Here is a 15668-nt window from a genome sequence, read left to right as displayed (position 1 = left end):
AAGCTCCTTGAGTCTTGTCATTGCCATGAGGTTTCCAGGCAACAAGTGGAGACTCCAGGAAGTTGCTCCAACACATAACCGTCCAAAACACTGCAACTTGTTATTTTCACACCTCAACGTTTTTACAGACAAGCATGATGTACTGCGGTAATTAGTGAGCTTCAGATGTTCTGTTGTGTAGATTTTGTTACTGTGGTCCAGTGCCTGTTCCCATTTTTTTTCAGTCTTTATGCAAAACGAAGCAAATCATCATCAAGTTGTGGGTTTATATTTAACAGACAGTGATGAGAGTGGTATAAATCTGCTCATTTAACTCTCTTTAAGGAAGCTCAGTCTGTCTTTATGCCTGGTAGTCTCACCAAGGTTGTCATTTCGTCTAATTTACCAGCAGATCTGTTTTCATTTGTTATTCTTCTTTTCCATCTATGGTCAAACATGTTTCCTGGCTGCAGTTGCTTGTTTTGCTGTTCCCATTTTAATTTCTGTTAATAATTCCTCTTGTATTAGTTATATATTGTTAGATGACAAGAATAAAAAAAAAAAAGAGAGATGCAAGCTCTTGTCTGAGCTGTTCTCAAATATGGTTGTGCTTGAAGAGGACCATGACTGGGTAATTTTCTTGCTGGTGTATTTTTGGAGGAATGTTGATGGTACATGGAAAGTAGAATTCATTTTGAACAGCACCCAGTGTGTGTGTGTGTGTGTGTGTGTGTCCTGGCTCCCTTGACAGCCAAAATCTGCAGTTCAGTCACTCAGGCACCAACCAACACAGTGTAAAGAGAGACCTTCCCACAGAGGGACTGGTCCACTGCTCAGTGAGGTCATTTAGAGACCAGAAGGACACCAGGGCAGCCTGACCATGTAAAATTTGTTTGTGCATGTCAATGATAGACTGGTATCTTCTGTAACTTCAGACCATGCTGTTTTTTGTACAGATCGGGGAGAAGGCAGAATTCCTGAGCAAATCAGCCCAGAAAAGGTGAGCCAGAAAGGTTTATTGTTTGTTTGCAGTAAAAGATAATGAAGACAAAAAAATAAATTAATGAATGAAGTGGAAGTTACTAATGCCCAGTGCATTGTCCATCCAAACAGCACCACAGCCCGAGTGTCACACACCCCAATTGTCTCCAGGATTGGCAACAGACTGGAACAGTACAATACTGCCATCCAGGTGAGACTCAACATGATAAACAATATTCAGCATCCTTACAGAGGTAATAGTCATACCCTTTATTTTATTAAAGAAGCCAGTGTGATGATGTGAAAAAGCTTCATCTGGAGCATGACAATGAATAAGAAGGCCTTTATTGTCACTGCACAAGTTCAGTGAAATTGGATGGCTATCCTTTTACAATGCAAAGAATGTAACAAATAATGAACGTACCAAGTGTAAGAATAGTGCAAAGAATGCATTTACAAAGGATAAAACAATCACAGTGCAAAATGTAGATTTACAAAAACAAAAGATGAGGGCTGGAAATACAATCAAAAGGGAGGTAGACAAAAGTGTTCAGGTGCTGTGTGCCGCACCTCAAGCATAATATTGCTCAAGATTTCTACAAGTAGCTTGTTGTTGTTGCACATGATTGTGTTTATGTTGTGGTTTGTCCATCAAATATTGCACATGACATTTTTATATTGGCCAGTGTGATCAAAGCTGGGCAGAGTTAAGCACTGTGACAGCTTTGGGATAAAAACAGTTTTACAGTCAAGTAAAAGTCCAGATTGAAAATATTGCTAAAAGTACAGAAATAACAAAATTTACAACAAAGAGTTCTCATTTTCAAAATTTGTTCTGAGAAACTAATACTTAACCTGTAAAAGATGACATTATTAGACTATTAAACTACAGATTAAGTTGAATTTTGTTGCTGTAGCCAGTCAAGGTAGAGCTAGTTTTATTCTATGTATTGTAGTTTAGATAAGTGATTCCATCCAAAGCATTGTAAGATCAGTCTGAGAGGCCAGTGAATAACAGGGTAGGAAAATAGGAAAGTGGCAGTTCTGCTGCACAAATAGGAATGGTATTTTGTAAACATATTCAGACAGTAAATGTTTGCTAAAATTTCTAATACTGCATTATATTTGACAAGCTTAACATAAGTTTTAAATGTCAAATCAAGCAGATTTCTTTTTCAATATTTGCCTCTGAAATGCAGAGGAGGACATGAAGTATAAAACAGCATAAAATTGAAATAAATAAAACTCAAGCACCTCTAAATTGTACTTGAGTACAGTACCTGAGTAAATGTAAATATACTAAGTTATTTTCCACTCAGGACATAGCCATCCTTTAACTGGTTGGATCCATGTTTTCTTTCTGCAGGGAAACAAAGATCCAAAATCCCCAAAGTCTCCGATGGCAGATATTCCTACAGGAGGCACACGCAGCATCAAAAGTATGTGGGAGAAAGGCAACGTTGGAAGCCCCTCTGAAAGTCCAGCTCCTGCAAACAAGGTGAAGCAGAATAAGAAGGAGCGAGAGGTGGATGGACAGGTGTGCTGGTGCATGACTGACAATTTGAGGTGTTTCTCTTCCAGGATTTGGCCGGCATCAAAGGAGGCGTGTCTGGACGGGTCAACAGCTGGATGGCGAAGCCTGCAGAGGCGGAGAAGACAGCAGCACCGGCACCTGCAGCAGCAGCAGCAGCACCAGCAGCATCACCAGCCGCAGCAAAGCCAGCAGTAAGGCCTGATAAATCCTTGTCTTGATCACAAGCCCACACACTATTGTAAATTAGACACCAGTGTTCTTCAGTAGCATAATCCCTTGATATTCTGTGCACGCTAATGTGCTCATTTGCACATCAACGTGCCAGTCTTTTGTTGGCTGCAGCCTTCAGATCTGATCTCCAAGACTGGACACTGCTGCTGTCTGGAGTCTGGTGACACCACATGGACAGTTTGCTCCACAGCATCTGCCAACACAAACCTTCTCTGTATTATTCTTGACATTGAGTCAACGTTTCAAAACGTATGAACTGAGCCCAAACCTGTGGGAAAATCACTTTGCCGGAGGACAATATCAGTTCTCACCGTCGTAGGCAACAGTCCAGCCACAAAGCACAGAGCTGCAGTCAGTGTCAGGTGGCTGAATGCCAGTGAGTCTTCTTGCTCAGCCGTTTCTACGCCCCTCTGAACATCAATCACTTTGGTCTCTGTCGATGTTCTGCTGTTACATTACATCCAGCGAACAGTGCAGTACTCTCAACTTTAGTCTTTGACTCACTTTAAACTTCATATTTTAGTCTTTGTGAGTCGTCACACCATGTTTTTGGTCTCCTTCAGGCAAGGGTAAAAGGTCACATCCATTCACATTCTTCACATATAGAGACATTTTTATCCCACGTCGCAACATGGACACAACAACCAACAAGCAAGTAAAGACTGAATAATTCTGTTTATTTGTTATCGACATGGTCACACATGATCACACTGATAAATACATTAGTTCATTTGTAAAAGGGTACTTGACGGACACAGTGTCCTTTTCTTGAATTAGGACACCAGCTGCTAATCCTACCGGGTCGTCTGGAGACATTACACTATTTCCACATGCAGTAGCATTTCTGGATGACGTGTGACATTGTTCTGCAGCAAAATTTATGAGCCATGAGATATCTTTAGTGTCAAACGTCTTGGCCAGAGTAGCAGTTGTAACCTTGCTGTTACTTTTGCAGTAACACTTCCCCCTGATGGGATGAAGCTGTACAGCAGTCTGTGGTGCACATTTGAATCTTAGTGTCACTAAACTTCTGTGTTTTCTTTTGTATGTTTACTGTGTTGTTTCATTATTTTTGCCTTTTCTGTCCTCTTTATTTACACTCTTTTTCTCAGCTATCCACGCTCAAACTTTTCCTGCTGTTCTTTGTCTACTCTTCAAACTGGTAAAGGTATCACTTTACATACATTTCACCACAACGTCCACGAATAATCAAAAGTATAATATAAAATAAATAAATATATTTGGGAATCATATTTGCATCTAGTGATCGAAAATAATTTGGCACATGTACTCAAGAATGGTGCTTTACACTTCTATTTCTAGCTGATGCTACTCTACACTCCTACTCTTCTACATTTCAGAGAAATATTGTCATTTTTACTCCAATGTAACAAGAAACAGTTCATAAAAATAAAAAGTACAACAATTTAGTGGTTTCAAACCCATTTCTAAAAGCAGTGTCTATTTGGTGCAACCTTGTCACATTTCAGATGTTAGCAGAAAAGAGTAGTTGTAGTTGATATGTCATATTTCCTGATAATACGTCCATATGATTTGCTAATGATGACTTTCACGTGTTTATTTTCACATCAGTATGCTGTACTTTAACACAAGTAAAACAACATCAATACTTCTTGCATCACTGCCTGAGACTAACAGGGCCATGGGTCTTATTTGTGGCAGGATGTGAAACCAAGTGACATCGGTAACAAGCGTGGCATGTGGGAAACCAAGAAGGCTTCTACGCCTGGCAAGGTAACACCCACACACACACCTCACCTACCAAGGGGTGACGCTAAGTTCTGAAAGATTTCTTGTGACATCATCCTGTTTTTTTTTGTTTTTGTTTGTTTGATTCAGTTCAAATAGATGAGTGAAATCATGGAGGTAAATCATGGATGTGTGGCAACGACACTGAATGCACGTTTCACTCGGCATGATGTGGTTGATTTGAGGTGTTAACACTGATTTTATGCTCTTCCAGTGTGGCAAGTTGTTTCTCTTTCAGTTCAGTCAATGTATACAGTAAATCCTGATTCTGTTCTTTGATTTTTTGTACAATATTTTCAAGTAAGGGACTACATGAACATTACTGGTGTAGGGGTTCAGTATAGGCGTACTATTCCTTGGGTGTGTTAGGGGGCATATCCACCAAAGCATTTTATCCTTGGATGCAATCATGCACTGTATATAAAGATGGAAACCCCTCCCCCATGACATCACTCACAGGTTTCCTTAATAGCACGTCTAAAGCTTAGTGTAGTGGCTTCAGCCTTCACCTTCTTGGCAGCGTCTGACTCTTCTGAACTCAATGAGCAATGAGGCGGAGCATTAATAGAGCTGAGGCAGGCCATGCATACATCTCGGGCCCGGGGACTGTCCTATGATGACACCCACCTGTCACTCATGGCAGCCACATCCTTAATTATGCATAACTCTAAGTTTTCAGTTACTTATACGAGTTTTATGTAATAACTCTGCTATAATTGTGTATTTCTGCTGTAAAGTTGGACATTTTAACATTGGGGTCAATGGGTACCTACATACTTTTGGAGTCAGCCTCAAGTGGCCATTTGTGGAACTGCAGTTTTTGGCACTTCCACATTGGCTTCAACTGTAGGTTACTGCTTGGTTAGAATGGGAAAACCACATATTAACACTGTGCTAAAAGTGGCCCCATCCAATCAAAGTGGAGTACAAATACAAATGCAAATACTGACCAACACCTCAACTATAGCTCTTGAACCCAAGTGGTGATTCTTACCAAGATGTTTCCTTGCAGACATGTCATGAGCCCACTAGTGGTTTGTCCTCTCTCTCTATGTACTTCACCTATTTCTTCATCCAGAGCAAGAGCCTGATTAATGATAACACATATATTGTGCAAAATAGTGAGGATTCAGCGGTTTATAGATAATGGATGGATGGAAAAAGAAGCTATTTGTGTATATTCAACATCACTGCGACCAAAGCACCTCAGCTAAAAAAGTCCTTCACCTCTAAAGCGCCCCCAACTGGGCATTTTCAGAAGAGCACCTGGTGTGTTCAGCTATCAAAAAGTGTTTTGTTGCACATGCCTTCTTAGTCAAGGAGTTTGGGATTTTTATAAAGTGAATACGACACAAAACCTCATCTCAGTCCAGTAATTTTCATACAGTTCCTAACTTACAAGTTGCTTGAAGTAGGATGAATTTTCAATCTCAAACCTCTCGCTGAGCTGCCTGAACTGAAATGGAAATACAGATTTTGATGTGATGAAGGAGATGGCCGCAATAACTGTGGCTTTCTATTGTACCGTTCTTCCACCCTCCCACACACACCCAATAAAAATGACTATATTAAGCATACGCTATCATTAGTTCCTGCACTGACTTTGAGGACATAAATAGTATAACTCGGCCGTGAATTCTCCCTTTTTTGATGTGGTTGTTCATTTTAGACATGGATTGCTTCTTGTCATAGAGGGATGTGCGCTACATGTTATTACAGGACGTTTTGGCTGCACTTATGTTCCAGTAGTTGTACTGTAGGGAGGATATCATGGTTGAGTGCATGTGCTTATGCTTCAATGCTGTGTTTGATGTATTTTTTAGTCCAGATTGCTTTGAAGGAACTCTTTGATGTTTCCTTCATTTATTTAACGTGAGTCTCTAACAGTAAGTAGACAACATATCTGACATCTGTGGAAACACTACATCAACACTAAACGTCCATCTTTCAGGGGCAGGACCACATTTTCCTGACATTTAGACTGTCTAGTATATTATTAGCCCACAATCTCACTCCCACTCCTCTTCACTCACAACTTATTCAGAATCATTTTTTTTCAAAAGATCTTTAAACATTACCTTAAATAAAGCAGAAGGTACTCGTCCTGTGGTGCACATATCCAAACTAGGAATCATTTCCATAATAAGACAAGGATTTACTTCAACATCATCAGCTGTTTACATGACTTCCTCCTTTTCCTTCACTCCTCCTTGTTTACAGGTGACAATCGGAGGCAAGAGCAAGTTTGTCACTAATGGTAAGTTTCTTAAGTGACTGTAAACAGCAGTGAAATGCAATTAAGTACATTTATTCCAGTACTGTACTTAAGTAGTATTCTGAGGTTTTTGAGTTTTTGTTTTGGTATCTTCACGTACAAAACTGACTTACTAGCAGGAGTGCAAACTTTCCCCAGCTACAACATCAAACTCAGGTGCATAATGATCATATTTCCATTGATTCTTCAAAGGAATAATCAATTCTTGGCATGAGTTAGAGGAGAAGATTTCCAATAAACCAGCCTGGCTCTGTCTGAAGATAACAAACTATACCTACCAGCACCTCTGAAGCTCATTAACTAGCACGTTACATCTTGTAAGTGCACACAGTGCAAACACCAAAGTGCAAAAACAACAATGTGTGGTGTCACCAGCGTGATATGCTGGACTGTTTGTTGGCCGGGTGCACTGACTTCCTGAAGTATCCAGTTCACTGTGACAACCAGACTCCCTTGTAACCCAACCGGCTGCTGGTTGTTGCTTCAAATTTAACATCTTATTTACCATCTGAAACAGACAGCTGAGGAATGATGCAAAGGGCAAATGACAAAGCACATTTCCCAAAATATCCAGTACACTTTGCTGACGATTATATTACGGTTAGATCTACTTTTACTCAAGTGAAGGGTCTGAATACTTCCTCCAACACCAAATGTGCGCATACTACAAGTTAAACCAGGGTTTATGTTGATCAGTCCTGGGGGAAGCGGAGTTTAGATGAAGTGCGTCTGCCCTTCAAACCATTTTCTGGGCAAGGAGGGGGAGGACTTGACTGATTTATGGCACACTGGAGGCTCATAGCTACAACAACCCACCAACCCTCCTTTGTGCCAGAGTAGCTTCTCACTGTAAATCAAATCTGCTGCTGGAGATTTTTGGGCACGGACTCAGCTCTGTGGCACTGAGGTCTATATTTAAAAACCCCTCACCATGACCTTGTCTCCCAGTATAAAGTAAGTTCCAGACTCCTGGGATGGCTGTCGTGTTTGTGCCGTGCACTGTTCACCCAGTGCCACCTGGATCGGCCAGTGTCTGCGAGCTGTTAGGCATACCACAGTGCAGCTGCTTGATTTTCACATTACAACTGAGTGCTGGGGAGGATTACTAACCATTTAAACAACAAATCGGGCTCGATCACCAGGCTTATTCACTCAGAGCTGAGGATAAAGACCTAACATGTACCTCAACAGCAACAAAGGAGCCACTTTAAATGTGTGAAACTACAGCATAAATCATAAAAAAAAGACATTTGACATTGACTGATGTTGGCACACCATAGCTGTCCTTCTTCTTTCTGTTCAAAAGTTGCATTTCGTCTGACATGAAGCCCTCGATGCTTGAGCCAGAGTGTGAACAATAGGAGTGGAAAAGCGTTTGTCGAGTGTCAGCTTCAACCCTAAATAGCGATCCTTGTTTGTAGCCTCTCAGTTTCTTCATCAGAAATAGACAGCTGAGGAATGAAGTAAAGGGCAAATGACAAAGTTACAGCTTTCAATCACAAAGAGAAATGTCCTGACTTTGACTGCAGGGTATGTGTCAGCAACAGTAGCACTGACTCTGCTCTACAGACACATAAACACACATGCACATACATTATACGGAATATACATCAACAAGTAAGGCTGTTAAAGCATTGATTAATGACCCTGAGACTAATCTTGTTCAACACCTAATAAACTTGGATAAGTTACACAGTTTCAACAGTTATGTTAACATCGCAACATTGGCTAATAGATCCTCGTTGTCTTCCTTATCTATCAGCAGGCGTCAGACCCTAACTGTTGACATCCCTGTTAAATCAAGTCCTACCTGAGCAAACGCAGGGCTCTGCTGCTGTTTGTGCATCTCTTCCCCTTCTTCACACCTGCATTTCGCATGAGGATCACACCAGAATAAGGAAACAAGGAAGGCCCGTTTCCCGACATCAAAGCCTTCCTGCTATATCTTCACAGTATGAGTAGCTTCACACTGCTGCCTACTTCAGCTCAGCCAACCTCTGAGATTGTCTTTCAAAAAATTAAAAGATATCAATGTGCTTTTTAACATATGTTACCTGATTTTTGTTTCAAAGGTTTTCAAAGAACACCTAGTGGTAGTCTGTCAGGATAATTCCGTGTTACTTTGCTATCAATCCACAGCAACATGTTCAATATTCTTATAATGTATTTGATGCTAATGTCATATAGCTTTTACAAAGTAATGCGCATTTTTTTTGCTTTGTGGTTTCATATACTCACTGCTTTTTGTGATGGCAGTCACAGGTTTGACCCTGTAGAAAGTATCCTACCGCTCAGCTGGACGTTGGGTGGAAAGCATGTACATAATTGATTTGTTTTTATGAGGTGGTGCCACTTTCTGCTATGACGCTCTTCGTAAAGGGTTTATAGATAATAAGAAATGGCCTTTGCTGTTAATGTATCCTGTATGATCGCTTTATAGATCAGTTAGAAGCCATCAGGAAGAACAGCTCTGAGGTGGCCAAGTCATAAAGGAACTCCTCTGGCTGGTGTTTAATCTTTTGCTGCCACTTTTTAAAACGGAATCATTCTGCTTAAGGACTTCAGGCTTAATTAATTACTGACTACAGAATGATTGTTCCATTTTAAGGCAAAAATAAGCACAACTTTAAAGATGCCAGAGGACAGCAGAATTTGAACTTCCACATAGAAACATAAATATCTTTTTATACAGGCATTTATGTTAAAATACATTTTGTAATCATTTTAGTGAACGTCTCACTTCCATGTTGTGCCATCATCACGGCAATATTTAAATGTGTTGAAGTCTTTGGTTGACTTTGCAAATACCTGCATAACTAATGATATTACTGCAATGTTTTGCTGTATTTTGCTTACTGCAAAGCAAATCATACAAACAGGCTAAACTGAAATGGAAAACATGTAAATGTCATACTTGTTAAACAGCGTAATGTCCTTTATCATGTGTTGCATGACATTAGCATTTATCTCAAAACACAGAGTCACTTATCCCCTTATAAGCTTTGACCAAAGTCCATTTATCAACAACTCATTAACCTTTACAACTGCAACAGAGCGGATTTTTGAGGCATCAATGGCTTTTCAGCATTTATAGCTTCAGACATGATGCCTTCTTGAGAAACGAGTATCATAAGTCACAAAGTTCATAAATCCTTTATGACGGGGGTCGTATTATAAAGTGGTACTTAAGAGTCCACCTCAGACCAGAAGGTTCTATCAGTGGCACATTCTGCTCAGGACTGCAGCCAAAGAACAACAGTGTGCAACATTTCTGTGAAAAACACCTGAGTTTGTTACCTTCTGGACTTGTATCAGTTAAAAATCACATTGTTTTGTAATATAAACACCAACACAGTCCATTAATACCGGTATATGCAACTATCCAGTGACCAAATGCAAATATATTTAACAAGCAGGCAAAAGCCCGACATCTTAGCTCATCTATCATCAGTTTACAAGCCACTCAGTTCTTTTTTGCATTGCAGTAAAGGTTTTCAATTGCAATATTCAGTCTGTTTTATCAAAGCCTGTAATTCAGTGTTTCTGTCAGCACACGAGTTGAATCCTGCCGGAATGTAATGTGAGTCGCTCAGTATTGTTGTGGTGGTTTGATTTGTTTGAATTTATTGTTTGTACGGCTTCAGCAATAAAAAAAAATATTCAAAAATAACAAGAAAAATAAGTTTGTTTGAATTCTTTTGTTTTATTTTTACCAGCTGTGAGGAAATGTTGTCCTTCCTAACCGCCTGTGAATATATGGCGTGTTGAAATCTGAGTGGCTGGTGAAAGCCCAAACAAATATATGACATTTTACCATGACAGGAATGTACCTGCAGAATGCGTGTGTGTGTTTCTGAGACAGCGCTCTCATGTCCAGCTGTCTAACAATAGACTGGTCAGCCATAGGGTGCTGCAGTCACATGAGTAAGAAGGGCCGGTCTATGTATCCTTGATGCTCAACCTGTTAGTGAAGTTCAAGGAGCTGAAGTCTGTCGCTCGTCTCTGAGCTCCCTCTGTCTTGGTTGCAGGTAAGGACACTCTTGTGTGGGCAATGTTTTTTTAAAACCTAATTAAACTCTTGTGTAGTCATAAATCTTGAACTGAATTACTATACAATTATTATATTTTCATTTATAACCAACTTGATTTGGAGATCACCTAAATGATTTTTTAAAAAGCTGCACCCAGCATCTGACAGAAATCTTTCCGTAAATGCAACTTTATTTTTAAAAATTGTTTAATCAGATGTCAGCGATCACCTTCATAAAAAAATCGCCCAAAAGCACGAAATTATTTTTATTTTTTACTGGTGGTATTAGTATTAATGTATAAACATGTACTTACAATTTCCTAAAGTAGATATTCTATTTTCATTATAAATCTTATCACATTATTATAATATATTGTAATTAAATTAAAATATAAAACATATTTACAGAGTAACAACCAGGGGATTAAAGCATCTAAGTCTATTTTCTCAAGCTCTGTTCTTGATTGCAAGTTGAGGGTTCCTGAAGTGTATAAATCTGTACTACTTTACAGTTCTGTATTAAAATTATGCTTTTTTTATTACCTAAATTACTTTACAGCTGCAGGAACAAAGAGTCTTACTGTGCAGATTATATGATAAATATAAGTATATTCTTCCAGCTTGCATTATTCGTTTCACAAACAATCAGGAGTACATTAATCAAAATGACAAATTTTACAAATGCCTTTTGGACTGCTGCCTGCAAGCATTGGGTATTTTCCAGTCATTGTACGGTGGCTGTTGCCACCTCGGCGACCAGCCTCAGATATTTGTTTGAGTGCTGACACTCATTGTCGACTGTGTGAACTGTTGCCATCTCACGCTCCGCTATGCTGTTTGATGATCAGAAATATTTGCCAGAGTAAATATAGGCTAATGGGGATCCATTTTGCAGAGCTCATCCTTAACAAAATGTCTGACACGGAAGAAGTCATGGAGGAGGAAGCTCAGTATGTGATCAATTTTACACATTTGTTCAAATATAGATTTCTTGAATCAGTATCTTAATTTGATAACACATTTGTTTTCAATATTTTTCTTTGTTGCTCTTCTGAAGGGAGGGAGAAGGTAAGAAAACTGCTTTATTTAAAAAAAAAAAAAAAAGAAGCTTTATATGTCTAATTTATTGTCCGAGCATCTTACTAATCACGCATGTTCCTGGTCATTAGCACAAGAGGAGGCAACGGGTGAGACAACTACCCTAAATGCTTTGCAGCTTACTACTCACCTCTTAAATCAATGCTTCCTTTACTTTTAAAGTTATTCATAATTGTTTTCCTTGTTCCAGATGAGTCAAAGCCAAAGCCGAAGTAAGTGTTGTAGCTTTTTCTTTAGTAAAACCTTTACCCAACAAGACAGAATATGTATTAATAAACTGTTCACACGTACAGGTTCATGACAAATATTACGGCCCCAAAGATCCCTGACGGTGAAAAAGTGGACTTTGACGTGAGTCAGCCTTATTAAATACTTCCTTCTTGATTGAAATATATATTAGTCTCTGATTAGACAAACAGACCACTTTTCCAATCATGTTTGACCCTGATCTGCTCCTCTGACGGCAGGACATCCACAGGAAGCGTCAGGAGAAGGACCTGTCTGAGCTGCAGTCTCTGATCGAGGCTCACTTCATCCAGAGGAAGAAGGAGGAGGAGGAGCTCATCGCCCTCGTTAACAGAATTGTGAGTGCATCAGGAGCCAGTGTGTGCTTGTCTGGTGGTGAAAACTCAGTTACATGTGCGGTTGTGCATTTTGGGGTTTTTTAGGAGAAGCGTCGTGCTGAGAGAGCCGAGCAGCAAAGGATCAGGGCAGAGAGGGAGAAGGAGAGGCAGGCCAGGCTTGCGGTATGATCCACCTGTGCATCAACTTACATCCTGACAACACAGTTCATAATACCAGGCAGCATGGTGACAGTATGTTTCCTTCCTCTAAATGACTTATCTTTGCTGCATACAGGAGGAGAAGGAACGTAAGGAGCAGGAGGAGCACCGTAAGAAGCATGATGAGGACGCCAAGAAGAAGAAGGCCCTTTCAAACATGACCCAGCAGTACAGTGCTGGACAGAAGGTCATCCAGCTTCTTGTGGCTTTAGCTGTTAAATATAATGACCAAGTCCTACAAGTATCTCTGAGCTAACTTAATGAGTGTGGTTTCCTGGTTAAAAGAACAATGTAGAAGTGTCACATCATTCATTTCCTTAAAGTTTGAATGCAACCAAACCTGTAATGTCCCAATAACTGGTGACTATGTTTATAAGTTTTTTTAAAAGGATACAAGTTAAATGTAGCCTCCTACTGTGTTCCCAAAATATTTGCATGCAAGGCTATATATACATATATATATATATATATGAATGAAAAAATAGGCTGAACATATAAGGAAAAGCCACACAATTACAGTTATGGTACATCTAATCAAGCACCGGTATTGGAGGACTTTTATTTCACTTCAGTATTTATATTTAAATAACTTAAATGTAATGGACAGCTTTAAAATCTTGTTATTTTGCAGATTAAATTACCTTTAAACGGAATAAAGAAGTTCCATCATCTTCTGCAACAACATCATAATGTTGCTCATAAATATTTGAAACACATCAGTAAAATGTTGAAAACGTTGAAATCAGGACTTTTACTTACAATAGATTTTTTTTACATTGCTGTATTAAAGCTTTTATATAAGCAGAGGATCTAAAAGCTTCTTCCACCATTATGTTAACAAGTTAATAATGATAATAGTGATATGTTTTTTTCATTCATTTTAATAGTCCTTTGTGTGAGAAAGTAATTCCAAAAATCATATCTCCTTAAGTGTTACATTCAGATTAACGTGTGCTTATTCTTTATCTAAACGACGCAGAGTGAGAGCAGGAGAGGAGGCAAGAAACAAACTGAGAGGGAGAAGAAGAAGAAGATCCTGGCTGACCGCAGGAAGCCCCTCAACGTTGATCATCTGAATGAGGACAAACTCAAGTATGACCCAAGCTGTGCCACCAAATCTTCACCACTATATTAAAACAAATAGCTCATGTTAGCACAAGAATAGATCCGAGCAATATTAGGAATCTTCATCACACATTTTTGGCATGACGTTGCTCTCAATCAGACTTGTGTTTGTGTTTAGGGAGAAGGCCAGCGAGCTGTGGCAGTGGCTGATGGGTCTGGAGGCTGAGAAGTTCGATCTCAGTGAGAAACTCAAACGACAGAAATACGATGTAAGTCATCCAGTGCCGACCAGGAACTCATCTTTTAATAAATTCTGTCTCCAATGACAAAATAAGAAATATTTCTGATTTATGACAGAAAGACAGAAAAATATCTGAAGACAAAATCAGAAAAATAAAACTTCTCATCCTTATATCTACAATTATGGGATATCAGGGTTTTGTATTTTAGTGTCCTCTACAGTGTTTCTGCTCCAGTCTGGACACTGTGACCAAGAGCTAAATCTGATATCAGTCAGAACAACATAAAGTCTTAATCTAAGTTAATGTTCAAAAGTTAACGATAAATAGCATGTCCATAAGTTGATTCCCGTTAGGCATCCTGTGTTGTTAAAAACACTTAAGTTTATGTTTCCTTGCAGATTAACCAGCTTCTGGCTCGAGTCCAGGACCACCAGAGGTAAGTACACAGCCCCCGAGTAGATTTACTCTTAATTACCAGGACCATCTCTATTTGAATTACTTTCTAATAATGTTAAACATCTTGTCTACAAGTCCACTCAACTACCTGTTGTGTCATGTCATACCCATACCTTTCCATGAAGTAGATCAGAGACATCACTGAGTGAAATCATTTATTTGAGTACATTCTCTGAATCCTAAAACATACTGTAAATGAGCCACAACCCTCTCTGTTCATTTTCTCTATCTTCCACCGCAGTCATGAATGCTCTAGTAAAATTTGCAGTGTGTCTGCACTTAACCCGTTGTACGCAGTCATTTTGTACATCTTAAAGAGTGAATCGGAACATGAGTGATAAATTGTGATCTAAAATGTCAGCACAGCGTTAACAACATTTGAGAAAAATGCACGAGGGTCAGGGTACATGCCCACATTTAAGGCTTACCTGTGGGCATGAACAGGATTTTTGATTCTTGTAATTTGAACAAACAGTGACAGTAAGTCTAAGAATAGAAGACAAAGCATACGCCCAAATCTCAAGAATATATCAAAGGAAATCTCAAATATTTGGAGCTGAACTCTTTGCACTTAAACCATTATTGGTTTGATAATTTCTGAATCATCTTTCCTCAAATGATTCTTAAAATACAGTTTTGGACTTCTGTTTTTACTATCAGTTCTCTACTGCAGAAGTGCACCCCATGTTGGTTGAATTGTTAAGTGCTGCAATTGAAGGACACCCATTTTGTCCTAAACTCGCTGTTTGCTGTGCTTCTTCAAAAATTTTTAGTGCCAAAGGTCGTGGCAAGGGCAAGATGGCTGGCCGGCTGAGGTAAAGCTGCTGCGAGACAAGGTTGAAGCAAATCGTGACACCAGTGAAGACCCCGCGTGTCTATCGTGCATGTATTCATTGTTCTGTTGTGTTGGGTTACATGTCATTTATCATGATATCAAAACAATAAATAAGTCATTACACCCACTCTGCTGCCTTTCTGCAAACTATCTGTGGACATCTGTCCAACAAACAACACAAGACAATAACCCCTTCATACAAAAATTCAAGCTGAACAGCAACAAATGTGTCTGGCTTAGCACTGCCCTGTGTCTATATAAAAATAATACTATATTAGCGGTAAACCAAAAAATATGTAAAAATGTCTATTGTACAATAAAAAGATCTAAATTAATTGCATTTCTTTGGAAAAAATTAGCAGCAGACACATTATTTTGCCATCATCTAAC

General features: G+C 39.2%; 2 protein-coding genes across 3 annotated transcripts in view; both read left to right on the top strand.

Annotated features, from left to right (window-relative positions):
* Window positions 1-10418, top strand: part of LOC103366876 (non-muscle caldesmon) — a 30253-nt gene extending 19835 nt beyond the window's left edge. Inside the window, exons 9-15 of the mRNA XM_008294733.1 lie at window positions 936-979; window positions 1093-1171; window positions 2327-2458; window positions 2542-2685; window positions 4409-4480; window positions 6716-6752; window positions 8533-10418. Coding sequence (XP_008292955.1) covers window positions 936-979; window positions 1093-1171; window positions 2327-2458; window positions 2542-2685; window positions 4409-4480; window positions 6716-6752; window positions 8533-8549 — 525 coding nt within the window. The 3' untranslated portion in view covers window positions 8550-10418. The remainder of the gene's footprint in view (window positions 1-935; window positions 980-1092; window positions 1172-2326; window positions 2459-2541; window positions 2686-4408; window positions 4481-6715; window positions 6753-8532) is intronic.
* Window positions 10419-10702: 284 nt separating this feature from the next.
* On the top strand, window positions 10703-15405 carry tnnt2d (troponin T2d, cardiac). Of its 2 annotated transcripts, XM_008294704.1 has the most exons (13): window positions 10703-10798; window positions 11696-11750; window positions 11858-11868; window positions 11970-11987; window positions 12089-12110; window positions 12192-12249; window positions 12366-12482; window positions 12567-12644; window positions 12757-12867; window positions 13660-13772; window positions 13924-14014; window positions 14386-14423; window positions 15217-15405. In XM_008294704.1, exons 2-13 carry the CDS (start codon window positions 11713-11715, stop codon window positions 15260-15262), a joined length of 741 nt encoding a protein of 246 aa, XP_008292926.1. In that variant the 5' UTR covers window positions 10703-10798; window positions 11696-11712; the 3' UTR covers window positions 15263-15405. The 2 variants fall into 2 exon arrangements, with proteins under 2 accessions (XP_008292926.1, XP_008292927.1); XM_008294705.1 differs by lacking the exon at window positions 11970-11987.
* The last annotated feature ends 263 nt before the right edge of the window (window positions 15406-15668 follow it).

The sequence above is a fragment of the Stegastes partitus genome, unplaced genomic scaffold (genome assembly GCF_000690725.1).
Source record: "Stegastes partitus isolate 25-593 unplaced genomic scaffold, Stegastes_partitus-1.0.2 Scaffold988, whole genome shotgun sequence".
Taxonomy (NCBI): domain Eukaryota; kingdom Metazoa; phylum Chordata; class Actinopteri; family Pomacentridae; genus Stegastes; species Stegastes partitus.
This window is presented reverse-complemented; position numbering and strand designations above follow the sequence as displayed.